We start from the raw sequence: 19,329 nt of genomic DNA, 5'->3' as shown, positions 1-19,329 counted from the left end.
TATTGTAGTTCAGTTATCTAAGGCAAATCCTACTCTAGCACATTTTACAAATATACCTTATTTGTGTTGTCATGGCAACCTAAATTCTAAAACATCATGAGAATACAGAGGCTAATAGATAAAAGATCAATGATGAAACAAAAAATACATGGTCAAGTTATTTTTCAGTGAAATCAATTTAAACTGGCTCTTAAATATTCAAATGTATGATGTTAAGCTAGAGATATACATACTTTGACATTAGATATACATCGTCGTTCTTGAGGTCACTTATCTAAATGCCTTCAGTGACTTTAAAGCATTGAAAATCTTGAAATAGTGAATATAATTTCTTCAAATTTTCAGAAAGGTAAAAAAACTGTTACTTATGAATATTTTATTACAGTATTTCAATTTTGATCTTTTGTCACTAATGCACATTTTGTCATGTAATGGCCCTCTTGTATGACTGTGTATACATTATTATTCATGTATTTTAACAGTAATTGTTTAAAATGAGAAAAATAATGGTACAATCTACATGGATGAAGCAAATGATAAGTAATGAACCAGTTTCTACAGGAGCGGTTCACTTCAAGCCGATTTAGAAAAATGACCTTTATGAAGACAGAACAAAAAATGAATAGGCAATATTACTAAATCCAACAGAAATAAAGAAATTGAGAAAAAAAGACGATGAAATAAACTTTCCAATGATATATCACATTCAATATTTATGAAAAATGAACATGGAACAATATCTGAACTCCAGTTTATCCTCTGGGTTGATAAAACTTTCTCCAACTTGTTGGATAAACTTAAATTCAGATGGAAAGTAACCTAATTTTCTCTATATCATTTAGCCATAAAAATGTCTAATGATTCTATGAATGAAAATAATACACATTAACTTATCACATATATCAAAGGTCCAAGTCTACACAACTCTGTCCTTTATACTTAAATGAATTATATCATTTGTGGTTCATCTTACTCACATTCACAGTTTTTCAAGAAAAAATTACTTGTATTTCACATGTACTTTTAGTTATTTCCTTTAGAAATGTAATCAAGAGCAAATAAATTAAATTTAATTTCCCCTTTTTCCAAAGTCTTTCTTATTTTACTTCCAGAACAGCAAAATTCCAATTTAGATGGATACAATAATTGTAACTGAGCAAATGTTTCAGAGAAATATAATTCTGACCTGATATCAAGGGTTTAATACTTTATAAGTCTTCGCAACCCATAATGCCTCACATACAATAAATTAAAGTTGCTTGTTTTTTTACAATTCTGTAACATTTTCCCACTTTTTCTCAAAGTTCACACTAGACACATGCAAATATATCTTAGGAATAAATTCTATAAACAACATAAATAAATCAAACAAAATAAAGTTTCCATTTTTTTGCAGCTTTAATCTTGCATTCCAAACAATTACAGTAAAACAAATACCTAAACAAAAACGTGTACTATAATCATTATTTCATGTACAAAAATATACTACTATATAAAAAGCACATTTAACTTAATAATAACTAAAACACGAAGTTTTTCATCAAGGGCCTGATGTCACACTTAAAGTTAAGTTACAGTATGGCAGTAAGCACTAAAATGCTATGTATGACTATCTGGGTGTTTCACCTGGCAACTTGCCACGGCTGAGTCTTGCCATGCTCCAGCATCCATGGGCCATTTAAAAATAATGATGCATAGAACACACAATTAATTACATGATTATACCATTTTAAGCACTGACAGTTTGGTAGTGATGGGGCACGCAAATGTTACTTGTATTGCCCAGTCTACGACAGTCTTTCACTTGTTACTGTGTGATTTCTATGGTACAGCCACACATGTCAATCAAAATGTAACTGCTGAAGAAATGTTTTTATACAAATATTTTATTGTCATACATTTAAGTAAAAACATTTTACTGCGATCCTGTATTAAATAAGTAATAAAACTGACAATAAATAAGAGGCTGTAATACAGCCTGGATCTGTTGTATCAACCCTTGGCCTGTGACCTTGGGTTAATATGACAGACCCTGGATATATTACAGGACCATTATAACACACATGTTTATCAACGTTATAGCATAAATTATTCACATCAGAACCTTTTAAGTATGTTTTTGTAAATAATTCTAGACACAAGGATCACAAGGCCTGCTATATGTCAAATTTCAAGATATCAACTATCTACTGATAAAATCATCTTCACTCTTTATCCACTTTCAATGACCAAAAAACCTGAAATAAGAAAAGCATTTACAATGTATTCTAACAACAACAGTAAACAGAAGTGTTCTTAAATAAGATTTTAAACAATCTGAGCATTTTTTACATAAATTACACAATCTCACTACCTCTTTCTGTACACATTCTGAACAAATAACAGAATAACTTGCAACTTTAGCAGCCTATTGATTTAAATTTATTAAATTATTACTACATTTATTTAAAAATAAAAAATAAGAGAGCCAAGATGGCCCTAGCCCGATATTCACAGCTGGATTGGATATCTTTAAAACAAGGAACAATGCTATGAAATAATTTCAAAATCGAGCCAGTGGTTTCAGCAGAAACGATTTGGCAAGTTTTCCAGTCATATAGGGAAAACTAGCCCTGCCCCCTGGCAATCCTTTTTTTTAACAAAACAGAATGATCTGAGGCAATTTAGTAGTGGGATCAAGCACCCCCATTTGAACAAATTTGGGAGCAGACAGACCAAGTTTCATGAAGATCCATCCTGCGAGTCATGAAAAGAAGTAATTTAAAAGGTTTTCCTATTTTTAGCTAAACATTTGAAAAACCTTAATAGTGGACCATGCCAGAATGCCACTGACTAAACTTGGTGTAATTCTAACCAGTATTTTCAGAGATGTCATTTGAAGAGAAGTGTGGACGGACCGGTGGAGAGTGAATATAATAGCTCAGGTAAGCTACAAACTACTTGTTTCTTGTATTTTTTATGAAACAGCTGCCCTCTATTCAGCACTATTATATAGAGGATTATTGTTTGTTTCAGTGTATGCTCGAAATATTTTTCACAGATGCAGTATTTCACTATTGGCACAGCCCCAAGAAACAAGAGATCACAGAGTGATCTTGGCACCCACCAATGTGCCATTTTTGAGTGTTCCAAATTTCAAGACTTATTGACTAGCTCAAGGTCAAATTTCATTTCCGTACACAACACTGTGCATGTGGTCCAAATTTGAAAGCTGTAGCTTGAGAAATTTGAAAGTAGGTCACAAGATCAATTTCAAGGACAAAGTTCTTTGTACACGAAACTATGCATGTGCATCAAGTTTGAAGGCTGTAGTTTGAGAAATTTGAAAGTAGGTCACTAGGTCAATCCTAAGGTCAAAGTTTATTTAGGTACACAAAACTATGCAAGTGGTCCAAATTTGAAGGCTGTAACTCGAGAAATGTGGAAGTAGGTCACTAGGTCAAAATCAAGGTCAAATTTCACTTCAGAACACAAATCTATGCATGTGGTCCAAATTTGAAGCCTGTACCTTCAAAAATGTGAAAGTAGGTCACTAGGTCAATGTCAAGGTCAAAGTTTGTTTCGGTAAACAATCCTATGCATGTGGTCTAAATTTTAAGCCTGTAGCTACAGAAATGTGAAAGTAGGTCACTAGGTCAATCTTAAGGTCAAAGTTCATTTCGGTACACAAAACTATGCAAGTGGTCCAAATTTGAAGGCTGTAGCTTGAGAAATGTGAAAGTAGGTCACTAGGTCAAAATCAAGGTCAAATTTTATTTTGGAACACAAAACTATGCATGTGGTCCAAATTTGAAGGCTGTAGCTTGAGAAATGTGGAAGTAGGTCACTAGGTCAAAATCAAGGTCAAATATCATTTCGGAACACGAAACTATGCATGTGGTCCAAATTTGAAGCCTGTACATTCAAAAATGCGAAAGTAGGTCACTAGGTCAATGTCAAGGTCAAAGTTTTTTTCGGTGCACAAAACTATGCATGTGGTCCAAATTTTGAAGGCTGTAGCTACAGAAATGTGAAAGTAGGTCACTAGGTCAAAATCAAGGTCAACTCATGTCAAGGTTCATATTGCCACTCAAAACCATACAGTCATGTGGTCCAAATTTGAATGTTGTAGGTTATTGACAAGAAGATTTTAAAAGCTTTTCCCTATATAAGTCTATGTAAATCATGTGACCCCCAGGACGGGGCCATACTTGACCCCAGGGAAATAATCTGAACAAACTTGGTAGAGGACCACTAGATGATGCTTCATACCAAATATCAAAGCCCTAGGCCCTGTTGTTTTGGACAAGAAGATTTTTAAACTTTTTCCCTATATAAATCTATGTAAATTATAAAAATAAACAAAGGGCCATAACTCACTCAAAAATTGTTGAACCAGTCTGATTTTCAGGGGGACAGAAGTAGGGTACCAATACATCATTCTGACAAAGTTTGGTCAAAATCCCCCTAGTAGTTTCTGAGGAGATGCGATAACGAGAAAGTGTTTACGGACGGAAGGACGGGCGGACGGACGGAAGGACGACGGACCACGGACGCAGAGTGATTTGAATAGCCCACCATCTTATGATGGTGGGCTAAAAACACAAGACCTGGTGTCCATCAGTGAAAGATATTTTATCTCGCAAACAAAACAAATTTTCTATCTATTTCAAGTTTTGAATGGTTTAAACTTGGAACTATTTGATAGATTACCAGATATATTTCACTGAAAAATATTTAGTATTAATAATGATACTTACACAAGCATACAAAACATGATGAAGACATTCCAAAGTGCAATGAAGATCCTGAAGTACCGTAAGCTGAGTAAAAATTCTCTAACTTTGTCTCCTGCAAAATATTCAGTTATTTTTTAATACACTGAACCACTGTAACATATGCAACACTAACATAACCTCTAAGTAACTCACTGCATTTGATTCAATTTGTTTTCTAATCATATCGCATAATATGTAACTCATACTTCATACTTTACAAAATAATTATGAAATGCCTATTTGCATAAATGTGTGTTTCTACAAAGATGAAGGTCCCAATACTGAACATGACTGATACACTGATCAAGTGAGCTAATATTCATCATCAAAATGATGTGTATTGTATTTTTCACTGCCTATTAAAAAATTCATAGATAAAGACAGTCACTATTCTGGCTAAATACATTGTGACACTGAGTTTCAGGTGTAAAGCAGTCTATTTGTGTCACAAAATCAACCCCTATGTGACTTGAGATGAAAAAAGTCAACAATTCCCTCTACATCTTCTAAAGAAACAAGAGCTGTCACAAGAGACAGTGCACTACACTATTTTGATGCTGGATAGTGAAATTGGGCACATCTGAGGAAGCTGCAGGAGCTGTTACTAGACTGTTTAATGACTCCCGAGTGGATGAAGATATTGGACACTAGTTTAAGTCTGTGTCAAACACATTTAGAAATAACAGAAAGTCTTTATTTTATACTAAGTCTTAAAATGAAAGTTACCTACTAACCTAATACAATGTACTTTATCAATATTTTGGCTTAAAAAAATTACAAAATTGGTCAAAATAAATTATATTCCAGAATTTCAAGTATACCAAGAATGATATATCTTTCATCTTAAAAAGGCCATTAAGGTAAATATTCCTGAATCTTCTTGCTGGATAAGTAAGCCTTGACCAGTGGTACCTCTCTATCCCAGGTTACCTCAGATAATCACTGTTTATACTAATATGATACCTACCTACACTGGGTTCTACGGCTACCTCAAATGCTTCGTCTTTCTTTCGCTTACTACAAAGAAAACAATAAAGATTTAAATTATCAACAGTCAGGGGTGTAACTGTTTCGAGTTATCACAGTTTATAACCCATTTGAGTTATTGCGTTTACTTTCATAACTTGTTTCAGTTATCATAAAATATTACAAAGCCCTCCTGTGTCAATACCTCATTTTGAATGTGACTAATGCAATAATTTCATGAATCCTTGGCCTTTTATCTCTCCAGCTATGCAGTAAATTTTTTTACGCAAGGCTGATAAAGTCTTACGCAGATGGTTTTAAAGCTATAAAACTTTTAACATCCCATTATGATCATCAGGTCATGATCAGACTAAAAGAGAATTTGATTAACCACAGTTTGCTACTAACTACACTTTAAAGGTCACTTTGTGAGAACAGCAAAAAGGCTTTTTTTGAATAACTTACCTAGGTTATCTATATTTTATAACTAATACAGGTTATAAAATGCTTGAAAAAGTAACTGAAATAGGTTACATAACTTAAAACAGTTACACCCCTGACTGATCAATGCATCTCAGTTCTATGCATAAATGCCTGAGTGACTGAGCCTAAAGACAGACTGTCTTGAATAATGCTGCTTTTGCAAATTTTGGCTATTAGCGCCTAGGTAAGTGTTGTTCCGAATACAGTGGTTATATATTACAATTACAACAAATACTTTTATCTCAGTAGAAAAAGGAAAAGCTTCATTTAGCAAAATTTTATAAGACTTTATTGCATTATTAGTTTTTTCTCTTACAGAGCTGCCTATAGTCTATCCGTATTGATTTATTTATTTTGTTGGGTTTAACGTCGCACCGACACAATTTTAGGTCATATGGCGACTTTCCAGCTTTAATGGTGGAGGAAGACCCCAGGTGCCCCTCCGTGCATACTTTCATCACGAGCGGGCACCTGGGTAGAACCACCGACCTTCCATAAGCCAGCTGGATGGCTTCCTCACGTGAAGAATTCTACGCCCCAAATGAGGTTTCGAACCCACATCGATGAGGGGCAAATGGTTTGAAGTCAACGACTCTAACCACTCGGCCACGGAGGCCCCCTATCCGTATTGAAGGACTTTACATACTGGTAATATCATGGTAATATCAAACACTTACATTTCAATAAAAATAAAAGTAGTATCATCAGGAAACAAGAGGGCCATGAAGGCCCTGTATCGCTCACCTGACCTACTGACCTAAAGATCATCAAGATAGTTTCATTAAGATATGGTCATAAATGTGGCCTCTAAAGTGTTAACTAACTTTTCCTTTGATTTGACCTGATGACCTAGTTTTTGACCCCATATGACCCAGATTCAAACTTGACCTAAAGATCATCAAGATTAACATTCTGACTAAGTTTCATGAAGATACAGTCATAAATGCGGCCTCTAGAGAGTTAACCAGCTTTTCCTTTGATTTGACCCGGTGACCTAGTTTTTGACCCCACATGACCCAGATTCGAACAAGACCTATAGATCATCAAGATTAACATTCTGACCAAGTTTCATTAAGATACGGTCATAAATGTGGCCTCTAGAGTGTTAACTAGCTTTTCCTTTGATTTGACCTGGTGACCTAGTTTTGATCCCATATGACCCAGATTTGAACTTGACCGTAAGATCACCAAGAATAACATTCTGACTAAGTTTCATGAAGATAAAGTCATAAATGTGGTCTCTAGAGTGTTAACAAGCTTTTCCTTTGATTTGACCTGGTGACCTAGTTTTTGACCCCACATGTCCCAGATTCGAACCTGACCTAAAGATCATCAAGATTAACATTCTGACCAAGTTTCGTTAAGATATGGTCATAAATGTGGCCTCTAGAGTGTTAACTAGCTTTTCCTTTGATTTGACCTGGTGACCTAGTTTTTGACCCTACATGACCCAGATTCACACTGGACTTTGAGATCATCATGAGTAACATCCTGACCAAGTTTCATGAAGATATGGTCATAAATGTGGCCTCCACAGGGTTAACAAGTTTTTCCTTTGATTTGACATGGTGACCTAGTTTTTGACCCCAGATGACCCAATATCAAACTCGTCCAAGATTTTATTGAGGGTAACATTCTGACCAAGTTTCATTAAGATTTGGCCAAAATTGTGACCTCTCGAGTGTTAACAAGCTTTTCCTTTGATTTGACCTGGTGACCTAGTTTTTGACCCCAGATGACCCAATATCGAACTCATCCAAGATTTTATTGAGGGTAACATCCTGACCAAGTTTCATTAAGATTGGGCCAAAATTGTGACCTCTAGAGTGTTAACAAGCTTTTCCTTTGATTTGACCTGGTGACCTAGTTTTTGATCCCAGATGACCCAATATTGAACTCGTCCAAGATTTTTATGAGGGTAACATTCTCACCAAGTTATATTAAGGTTAGGCCAAAATTGTGATCTCAGTTAATTGTGTTAACAGTCAAACTGCTGACGACGGACGGACGACTGACGACGGACACAGGGCGATCACAAAAGCTCACCTTGAGCACTTCGTGCTCAGGTGAGCTAAAAATGTCAAGGATTACTTGAGTGAAATTATTTTAAAATTAGGTCAGCAGTATCTGACAAGAGTTTCCACAGTATACATACAGGTCCAGATCTTTAAAGTTCCCATTATGTACATACAGGGAATATAGTGACTAAACTCCCTTGTGGCCATGTTTTTTGACAAATCACTCTTGGTACCCAAGAAATATTGTTATGGAATGATTTCAAGAATCAGACCATTGGTTTGCGAGATGTTGTTTGAAGATTTTCCAATTTTTGCCCTGATGGCCCTTATGTAAAAACCATTTAATAAGTATCTATGAAAGAGGACTACCAAAGAAATAACTAGGCAAAGATTCATCGATTTCTAACAAATGGTTTCAAAGGAGATTGTTATTTGTAGAAAATGTCAACACACTTAGAGCAGAGTGATGATGAATGAGTGTTTACAACAATTCATCTTGTTTATGGAGCAGACACAAAATAGACACTGTGAACCTTTGACCTCCATATGCAACTCACTGAGGTTTGCACATGGTGTATTGTCTTGCTATGGTGAATGTCTGTATCCAGATATTGGAGGAACATTAATTCAAGGTCACACATTAAACCGGAATCCACCTAAAAACCGGAATACACTTTGCATAACCGGAATACACCTGTATTTTTTAATTTAAAGGTATTTTTGAAGTGTTTTTGATATAATTCAATCATATTTATCATAAATAATTAACATACGAAATGAAAATAAAATACGTTTACGCAAAATGATTTTATACGAGATTGAAATTCGGCGACAGCGCCGGAAATTTCCATAACCGAAATACACCCGTAATTTATTAATAAATGGTTTTTTGTAGTGTTTTTTTTTCAGAAATCATTCGTGTTTAATATAAATAATAAGTTTACAAAAGGAAAATAAAATACTTAACACAAAACGATTTATACGAGATTGAAATTTGGCGACCGCTCGGGAAATTACCATAACCGAAATACACCCGTATTTCTTCAACAAATGGTATTTTTGAAGTGGTTTATGACTGAATTCAAACATATTTATCATTTTTTTATGCTAATATGATAATTCTTTTTCACATATTTCAGGTAAAAGAGGAATTATTTTACCGCCATGAATGAAGAAATAATGATACTTATAAAATCATTGTTTTTTTTTTCTCTCTCTCTTTCAGACCACTCTTTATTTACTGAACTTTAATAATAACCAATATGAAATATATTTTTAAATCTTATTGCTTATCATTCTGTTAAAAGTAACTTATAATTGTTATAATTGTTATTAACGAACAGGCACATTATTCGAGTGTCACCTGTCAATCAACAAGTTGAGCATGTTGAGTGGACACTGATTGCTATAGTATCAATCAAAATATTTAAAGAAAGTTAAAGATGTTTTTACGGCTTTTCATTGTCAAAATAATCTGCCGTCGAGTAAATATGCTTCATTCAATAAAATGATATATTAACCATAGACAAAAATATTTGGTGACAGTTACGTTACACGCCTGGAAAATCATACCAAGTGCAATATGCATTAATATATAAATGAGCCTTCTATGGTGTATCTGGAATGTCAACGCGTAAAAAAATTAGGCCAATGTATGATTAAATCTACAATTCATCGATGTTTTAGTAAAACATTGAATAAGTGTTGATACGTTTAAGTATATATGTATATGGCTATATAAGCTTTTCGTGTGCAAAAATAAAAATTATACTGAATGTAACTGTTTTTCTTCAATTTTTCAATTTGCAATAATATCGACAATTAAATGAAATTAAATAAAAGCTTATCATATTTCACTGCACTTCCTTCGTTAGACATTATTTGTCACATGTCACTTGTGTGTGCTTTCATGCAGGGCAAAGTTAATGACCAGACAAGAAAAAAATACCTAAAATCTTTAAAATACCTTTAAGCATGACCTTGACCTATGAGGGGGTATTCTGACTTGTGCATGATACAGTGTCTCACTGAGCTGAACATTTGTACCACCAGGCAATATTTAAATCCCTAGTCGGATGGAAGAGTTATGGACAGACAGACTGATGGAAAAGCACATAGTCCCTAAAACTGGTCTTGTAATGTTCCAATGATGTTTAGTGACTCTAGATCAAATACTATTTGAGATATGCATAACAAAGTAATGGGGGGGGGGGGGGGGGGGAAGCAGAAAAAACAAATAAAAATGACTCACAGCTTGAAGTTAACAACAGCACATGCATTCACCAGTAATGTCCTGAAATAATAAATATATATTTATTAATTTTGTACTTTTATCACTTATATATGACTGTACACATACAATAAATTAAGTAGATGTTTAAAGAACCCCACAGTATTTAATATGATTGCAGCAATATGTTTGATGGATGTTCACAGCAACTTGTATCAGGGAAGTTTGCAGGAACTATTTCATGGCAAATGTAATTTGCAAGAGAAAAGCGAACACCGAAATGAACAGCTGATATGTGTTTGCTGATATTTGCGGATGATCATGTCATTCATGACAAGTGTTAGTGGCAAACTATAACATTTCCAAAATGGAACTTATCAAATAAGGTTTATCAAAGGTCTGTAATCAAATCTTTAAAAATAATGTTGTTTTTAAAAATCTGTGGTGATTAGATTTGAAGCTTCTGAGCAGGGAGTGTCTAGAGGTATGTATTGGTACCTCTAGGCAAGACCGTAAGGGATTGTCTAGGAATACAGGCCTCCTTTTTTAGGTATATTGTGAATTAATAAACTCAATTAAAGTCTTCACTTTTTTGTTGCAAGCAAAGAATGAGGCATTAGTTTTAAAATTTTCACCTAAAACTTCAAATATATCTGTCATGTCTGTAGTGGGAATTTGCAACACATACAACAGATACTGTAGATAGATAAGTTTTATTTTAAGCCTGCTAGAAGGCAACATTACAACATAAGCTCTGAAGAGCTTTTGAACCTCATCTAGTTTTCATCACTGTAGATGGAGATCTTTTAACCAACAATGTTGATATTTTCTTTGAAGTTTAATGATCTTCTTTTGTTTGTGTTACAACTAAGTTTCACAATATATTTTGTTCTTAGAAAATATTATTAGATTTTAAATCTGAAGATAGGAGGGATGTAATGGTCACTCATTCATGAAATGTAACTCCTCCCTCCTGCACCACACTAGCTGTATCATCCATAGTGAATAAATGTAGTATTACACAATCCAGTCTCGGGTCAGTCATCCTTTAACGGTCGAAATGTTCACATAATTAGAACATTACAGTGTCCGGTTTAGAACGTAGGCTTAGTGTCCAGTTACCAGACTAGACACTTCCTAATTCTTAACTTTGTTAATTACCACACACCTAGAAAAGCTCTAGAGGCCAGGTTAGCCATCTGTTAGGTAGTGTCAAAAAAACCAGTTAGCTCATTTGGTAAACTACCTGACTTCCCACTGGGTGCCCTATATATTCTATTGTTAGCCTTACTCATTTTGGCTTATCAGGACGACTTATTTTATGATCTGATATTTTTTAGTTAAGTTGTCATCCCTCTAAGCCTTACCCGTATCTCCATTTTACTGTTAAGAAAACAAAGACATTAAAAAATCCAAAAAAGTCATAACATAGTCATACTGGTCAGACTTGAATGTTGGTTCAGACTTACTTGCTTTAATGAATTAAACATTGATATCATGTAGAAACTTCAAAATGGGTTGAATTTAATTCATAATTTTAAATAAGAGACTTAAATCTTTGAAAATATGATATGACAGGTGCAAGGAGATATCTAACCTGTCCCTGACACCGGTTTCAATAAAGGAAGTCCAAGTGTCTAGGGGTACGGATCCGTACCTCTAGACAAGCCTGTTAGGGGTTTTCTAGGGGTACGGACCTCCGATTTTCTACAGATTAAGGGTCATTTATATTTCAAATTTTGTTGAAAATGAAATAACAAATAAGAATTCATCAGAATTCACCTTAAACTTGGATCTAAATGGTTTACTCATAACAACGTTCACCTGATTTGTTACATTTTCTTTCGAAACGTAAATAACTGAGGAACACCGAATAAATCATGAGGATTCGAACTGGCAGAAAAAAAGATATAAAGATTAAACAAAAAAAAAGTTAAATATCTTGGGGAAAAAACTATTTTTAATGATAATTAACCCTTAGGGTATTTATGTTTTCCACACATTTGGTAGCCGTTATGAGATACAAGGGACGTTTTCACAAATAGTTTCTTTTACTTAATGTTGGTTAATTGATTATTAAACAATCAGTTCCGTGCCAGTTATCATTATATCTTGTTAAATTACAAAATAAATAGGTGCATATTATTATGCTTAATTTATCTTTTCTGCTGAATTTCAAATAGAATTCATTTAAGGGTTACAAGCACTCATTTACATAAATCTGTTATCAACAGTTTATTTTACAACAAACTTATCGGCACGGAACAGTGTATTCATTTGGAGTTCCTCGGTTATTTAGGTTTTGAAAGAGAAAGTAAACCATCGGGTGAACGCTGGTATCTGTAAACCATTTAGATCCAAGTTTTAAGTGAATACTGGTTAAGTCTTATTTTTTATTTCATTTTCAACAAAATGTAAGATATATATATAACCCTACATATCTATAAAAAGGAGGTCCGTACCCCTAGAAAACCCCCAACAGGCTTGTCTAGAGGTAAAGATCCATACCTCTAGAATCAGATTCTAGAGGTACAGATCCGTACCCCCAGACACTTCCTTCAATAAACAACAGGCTGCCAATTTCATTCAACTGCTGAAACAAAACACAAAATACATGTACACATTCATTAAATGTCAGCGAGGCAAATTTATGCTTTAATGTCAACATAAATTCATTTTCAGAGATATAATCATTACAAATACTTTGTATATATACCAGAAAACGTTCCCAATGGATTTCAGTTGGGGATTTCCTTAGACAAGCTTACTGTCGCTGAGTGGCTGCTTTTTTATTTCTGACTTTTGCAGCCATCGCGACACAGGGCCCTCGTTTGCCGATTTTTGGGGCCGAAATTCGGCCCCATTCCCCCCTCGAAATAGTATGTTTTTTTCCCCCCAAGTACAGAAAAATTCCCCCTCGAAAAAAAAAAAAATCAAGAAAAAAATCGATACCCGATAGTCTTAGGAGCCCGGGTCCGGGAGATTTTCAAAAGAGGCTCAAAGGACCCGGCATGATAATTGCCTGTGCATCACTCGGGACCCGGAGACATTTTCCTTTGATAATCAGTCATTTCCTAAAGTAAAACTATGTCCACGATAAACACGTGTATTCAAAATAAACACTCGCGGTCATGCCCTCCTGCCTTTGATCTTCTGCTAAATTCCCGCCCTTTATCCTGTGGACATGCCACGCTGATTTTTCTTTATCAGCAAGTTACGTCACGGCGAGTGCACATAGGTAATGAGAATCAATGAAGTGTTAACATTAATTGATAAAGCGTTACCCGTATTGAGCCGGCATACTGTCAAAAAAGGCGCCAATTATTAAATTATCGTCCAGCTGAATACCGAGCACGTGAAAAGTGTCCTGCAAGATTTCTTCATGCAAACTTTAAATTAGATCATTGTTTAATGATTGTACCTTAACTTCAACGAGAAAATCCACAAATTTAAATGAATTTGGAAAGTAAAAATAAGTTTAGAATGTCCATTCACGATTCTAATTACACCCGATGACATATGCAATTTTTCCAAAATTCACTAAAAAAACTTGAATTTCAATGCTATTTTTAATGAAAAGTAGCATCATTATTTGAGGAACTACCTCTGGTTTACCTTAGTGGACCAAGTAACTGGCAAAAAACAACATTTCAGACGACATTCCAAAAGTGTACCAGTATCCGGATAGTACGTTTTTGGATACATTTTTACAGAGTGTTTTAGCACTTTTCTGCAAGATCTAACAAACCAAAATATTGAAGAAAAACCTTATCAAATTAAAATGAATTTTGATAAAAATTTATTTACAATATGAGATTATATGACCTGAAACAGAAATTGTTATTATGCTGTAACATGTTCTTGGTTGTAGTAGCTATTAATTACGTAGTATTACTTTATAAGAAAATATAGTCAATTGTATCGATGTGTTGGGGCAGGACTCTTGTATTTTGAAAAAGGACCCTTCAAAATTTGGACCCAAGGGTCCCAGGACTCTTGGGTTTTCAGGTCTAGTGGAACCCCTGGTTTTACTGATCCGTATAATACGCTCGTTTTTCAATTCCCCGGATGTGTGTATGCAAAGTTACTTCCCTTTGAAAAAAAATGTTGCATAATGCACATCATACAGTAAAAAGATCACGGATGCAACTGGGGCGAAATGCGCAAAAATAGATTTGCTTTTTAAGCAGCATGTTCTCAAAAAACAAACTACTGTCACGGACACCGCTGTTTCATCAGGGCCAGACATGCACAATCAGGTAGATACGATGAAGGGAAGCCCTGCTCCGGCTGCTGCTGAGACAATGTCCGTGGATACTGCTAGTGCTTCTGTTAATGACGACATGTGAACCTCGATTGGATGTCACCTAACTGATTTAATAAAAGAAAATAAAAGTTGCCTGTTTTCAATAGATTATGTTCTGTACAATACTTCTTATATATTCACATTAGTTTGGTATCTGTAATACTCAGTTGACCTTAATTTAAGGGGTTATGATCAGATGTCATATCTCCAGAATGAATTCCCCCCTCCCTTGAAAACGACGCGAAATTCCCCCCTCCAAGGGTCCCGGCCCCAATCCCCCAAAATGTAGAGAGGGCCCTGCGACAAGCCAAAGTATGTCAAAAACCTGGGATCTGCTGCGAGCAAAATTTGCTCGCATCTCAAATACTATCAAATACATGAATGGAAATTGTTGAACACTATGAAATATATAGCATGTCAACGAAGAAAGATCCTTTTTCTCGCGATCTGCACCGATGATATCCTTGAAATACACAGCATTACCTTATACCGGCAATAAATCCACAGCTATTGTCCGTAAGTATTGACCTGGCACTCATTAATCTTCGCCAATATTTTCGGGCGTTTTCGTTATTTCACGTGATATTCGTGTCCTGAAAATATCTAGAATTATCAAAATAATCAATTTAGAGAACCAACGGCACAGTGGTGTAGTGGTAAGCTCTCCGACTTGAAAACACGTTACCATGAGTTCGAATTCTTTTCTAACCATTTTTAAAATATAATTCCTTGTGTTTGTATTTGTATCTATGATTATATATTTTTTTATGAAACATTGCATTTTGTATCGCTTACAACAGTTCTTTGAATTGTCCGTTGAATGAATGAATGCTTGTCGGGTCCTGAAGATTGTAAACGACATTTTGTAGAACGGTTTTATGTACGTAGAAGAATGGTAATCGATAGTAGAGTATTTCGTTGATAAAACATGATAAGTGTGACAAGTTTCCGTCTTTTACAGATAAAATCATAAAAAAAAAAACAATTTGGTCAGACAGAGGACTCGAACACTCAACCCTGAGATTAGTGGCAAAACGCTTTGTCCGCACAGCTATATCTGCACATGATACGTGATGGTATATATTGGCTTTTCAATAGCTATATCATTGTTTGGGTTCGTACACCGAAAATCAAGTTAATTTACGGAAACATACGGAATATTCATGAGTGCCAGGTCTAGAGATAGGCCCTAAAAATTTCAATGATAGAATTACATTAGATAAAGTCTAGAAATTAATTTCCAAGTCCTTGAAATAACCAAAAATGATTCCACAAATGTGAAGTTTATGATAGTTTTGTTAATACCAATAACAGAAGTTTTAAGTTTTAATTTAAAGTTGTGATCCACAAAGAATGACAACTCTTGCCTTGGGCTAGTACTTATAGGTAGAGATCTATTAGTTTACTTCCCTTGCAATTACACAATTGAGTGGAAAATGAAAACTGTTTTAAACATAATATCATACTTTTTTGCACAATAAAATCATTAAGGATTTATTCATTTGTGTTTGATTTACCCCTCAAGACATGGTTCCTATGATTCTGTCAACTTACATATGGTAAAAAATTAACTTTTAACAAGCCAGTAATAAAACGAAGTACCACTAGGTAAATAATAGAGCAGATAATACAGTTTTGCTTGTATCAAAATGTCACAATAGATCCACTTTTGTAATACAGAACACCTGGTAGGATTAGTAAAGGTGCAATTATATTGATCTCTATTTCCTATGCCTACCAGGTCAATACTAACGGACAATACCCCGCAATGTTGACCTTGTTTTTCAGCCATGATATTTCATGATGCGTTGTTTTGATCATTTCTGACCAATCAGAAAACGCGCACCTTACAGCATTTACATTTCAAGTATTGGAGAATCTGTGGAAACCTGTACGCTGAATTCTCGTTTTTTACGATTATGAATTTAAAAGAAATGAACACGAAATATGATGTATACTGTGTTGTTTATTATTTAAGCGTATGAACAGGATACAGAAATATATATATATACATAAAAACAGCCTAGAGGATATAAAAAGTCACTTTATCTACCTGTGCAAACCTCACGGTGTGTATTTAAAGTTACTGTACATATTTTCCCATTACGGCCCTCTTCAATTTTCAGATTCCGTTATTGTTTTCATGTCACTATCAGTAAAATATTTTACTAAACTTCTTGCATAGGCAAATATTAAGACCAGTTAAGTAGGGACGACATGGGCACATTTATTGAAACGCTCAAAACCGGAGGAGACTTACATCCGTGCCGTCCTGGGTAGAAGTAACATGGTTTCAGACTTGAGAAGGGATCACGCGTTTCATCGTATTACACATTTATTTTTTAACTAAGTTTTGAATTTTTGAGAGAATTCAATAAAATACTTTCATAAATAATTTACTTACGAGAAGAATATAAAAAAAAAAAAACGTTCGCGCAAAAATATTTAATACGAGATTGAAATTCGGCAAGCGCGCGGGAAATTTCGTTATATCTACTGTGTTTCCTTTGATAACTTGAAAGTGTTATCAATGTATGTCTATAATCAACTTGATTTTATATTGTTGACTGTGTAATATATGATGGTGACACATGTTACTAATGTACTAACTAACGGACCTTAACAAAGGAGCCCCTTTCTGTTGTACATCGGCACAGTAATACTTGTGCATATTTTAGTTTTTTTCTTCAGATAACAAAATCAAATAACTATGCGTGGTTATATTTCTTATAAATATAATGACTTACAAATTATATATTTCGCGTGATGTGCGTATCTTTTGTAAACCGGCATAGTGACTATATTTAAAAACAAAACTTGCGACATTCAATCATTGCGTTGTTAGAAGTCGTTTTTTCATTACTGATTAAAAAAAATGTTATTTTGTTGTCCAAATAATCTAAGGGCATTCACTGAAGTGAAACATATTGCAAACGAGATGTCAATTAATTTGCAAACAAATTCAGCTTAAGAAGACTTACTACATCTATATCAATTTGCACCCCTGTTGCAATTATCGGTAATCTATTTGATTGTGACAGACGATTAATTACAATTATCTAATATTCAAAACGTAATAAAAATTATTAGAATAAATAAAAAAAATCTATGCTTCAAACTTTCCAAAAAATTTGCCGATTTGGAATCTGTCTTGTAACCGGTATCAATACATTATTTAACTAAAAAAGAATGTGACAGGTATTAAAACACTTTCAAAGTAAACCCGAGTATTCAAGACGATGATCAGAAATAAACATTTATTTCTTGGAGATATCTACTCTTATGCCGCGAATACGATTTCCATAAATCTCGTATACAGAAATAACTTTTAATAAATTTCTCTCAGTTATTTTTTTCTGATTGAACAGGGTTATAGATCTTCCAAAAAATAATTAAAACAGTTGTTTATATAAGAGAAGTTTAGGTAATTTGAGTTCATATTTCCCTTAGGCTCGTCGATTTTCAATGTGTTATAAAAACGTTTTGTGTACATATATTTTATTTTTCTTTTGTATTTCAATTATTCAAGTTATATACGAATGAATTTTGTCACTAAGCCAACAAAAATACCACTTACTTAAAAAACGGGTGCATTACGGTTATGGAAATTTCCTGGCGCTCACCGAATTTCAATCTCGCATAAGACCATTTTGCGCGAACGTACTTTATTTTCGTTTCAAAAATCAATTGTTTTTACTATACGTTTGTATGTGGTTAAAATCAGTCATAAACCCTGCAAATAAACATTTATTAAAGAAAAACAAAACAAAACAAAACATAATGTCAAATTAATGCATGGATCCTTTGACTTTTCTTTTACATTTTGTTGTTGGAACGATAATACATTTGTGAATTTAGAAGATTTTTTATTAATTTCATTGTAACAGACAAAAAAACATGGAGAAAAAATGATTTTACAATACTCACTAACGTTCAACAATTTCAAAACATGTAAGAGGTGCATTACGAAAAACAAAACGGAGACGAAATTGACCGGTTCACCGGTAGGGCGGTTTGACGCGGTACATATTTCACCACAGTTGGGCGGTTGTTTACATAGGATTTCAGCTAACGTGTTCCGTTTTGAAACCAACGTATTTTTTACCGATTTACTTATAGAAACAAGCAAGATTATCAGGTATTCGTCTGTATTTATTATGTTTAACAAGTAGAGTGTAGAAAAATGTGAAAAATTGGTGTTAAATGCAAACTTCATAAAACTCAATTTCCACTCGGTTTTTGGCATATTTTGGTCCGACGTTACAGTTTGACCGTCACAATATAGAACAAACTGTATACGTCGGATTAGTTCGACTAGGGATTTCCTTACACTTCGAGTCTGTCTTGATGTTTTATTCTCAAAATACAACGAAACTTACCCAAATAATATCAAGTCTGAAAACATGTTGTGAAAATATTCTTAACTCTCCAGGAGAATAAATTATTACTTTGTTCTATAAAGTTGAAAACTTAAAATATTTCATTTTTTGCTATGTGGATTTTTGATCTGAGTAAATAAACGACTGTTTTGTAGCTCAAATATATTTTGCAAGCGTCTCAGTGATAAAT

The 19,329-nt window shown here is 34.2% G+C and overlaps 1 protein-coding gene across 1 annotated transcript; it reads right to left on the bottom strand.

Moving 5' to 3' along the window:
* Nucleotides 1-266: 266 nt before the first annotated feature.
* On the bottom strand, nucleotides 267-19,297 carry LOC128555803 (small integral membrane protein 7-like). Its single transcript, XM_053539378.1, has 5 exons — nucleotides 19,140-19,297; nucleotides 10,476-10,517; nucleotides 5,725-5,774; nucleotides 4,740-4,830; nucleotides 267-2,237 (listed from the first exon to the last, which is right to left on the bottom strand). Exons 1-5 carry the CDS (start codon nucleotides 19,163-19,165, stop codon nucleotides 2,222-2,224), a joined length of 225 nt encoding a protein of 74 aa, XP_053395353.1. The 5' UTR covers nucleotides 19,166-19,297; the 3' UTR covers nucleotides 267-2,221.
* Between the last annotated feature and the right edge of the window lie 32 nt (nucleotides 19,298-19,329).

This window comes from Mercenaria mercenaria, chromosome 3 (genome assembly GCF_021730395.1).
Source record: "Mercenaria mercenaria strain notata chromosome 3, MADL_Memer_1, whole genome shotgun sequence".
NCBI classification, from domain to species: Eukaryota; Metazoa; Mollusca; class Bivalvia; order Venerida; family Veneridae; genus Mercenaria; species Mercenaria mercenaria.
The sequence above is the reverse complement of the archived record's forward strand: the minus strand, read 5'-3'. Positions and strand labels throughout refer to the sequence as shown.

Coding starts and splice junctions, on each gene's coding strand:
- LOC128555803 (XM_053539378.1), bottom strand. CDS start 19,165: ATGTTTTCAGACTTGATATTATTTGG. Junction 10,518..19,139: donor TCAGACTTGATATTATTTGG/GTAAGTTTCGTT, acceptor TTATTATTTCAG/GACATTACTGGTGAATGCAT. Junction 4,831..5,724: donor AGCCGTAGAACCCAGTGTAG/GTAGGTATCATA, acceptor AATATTTTGCAG/GAGACAAAGTTAGAGAATTT.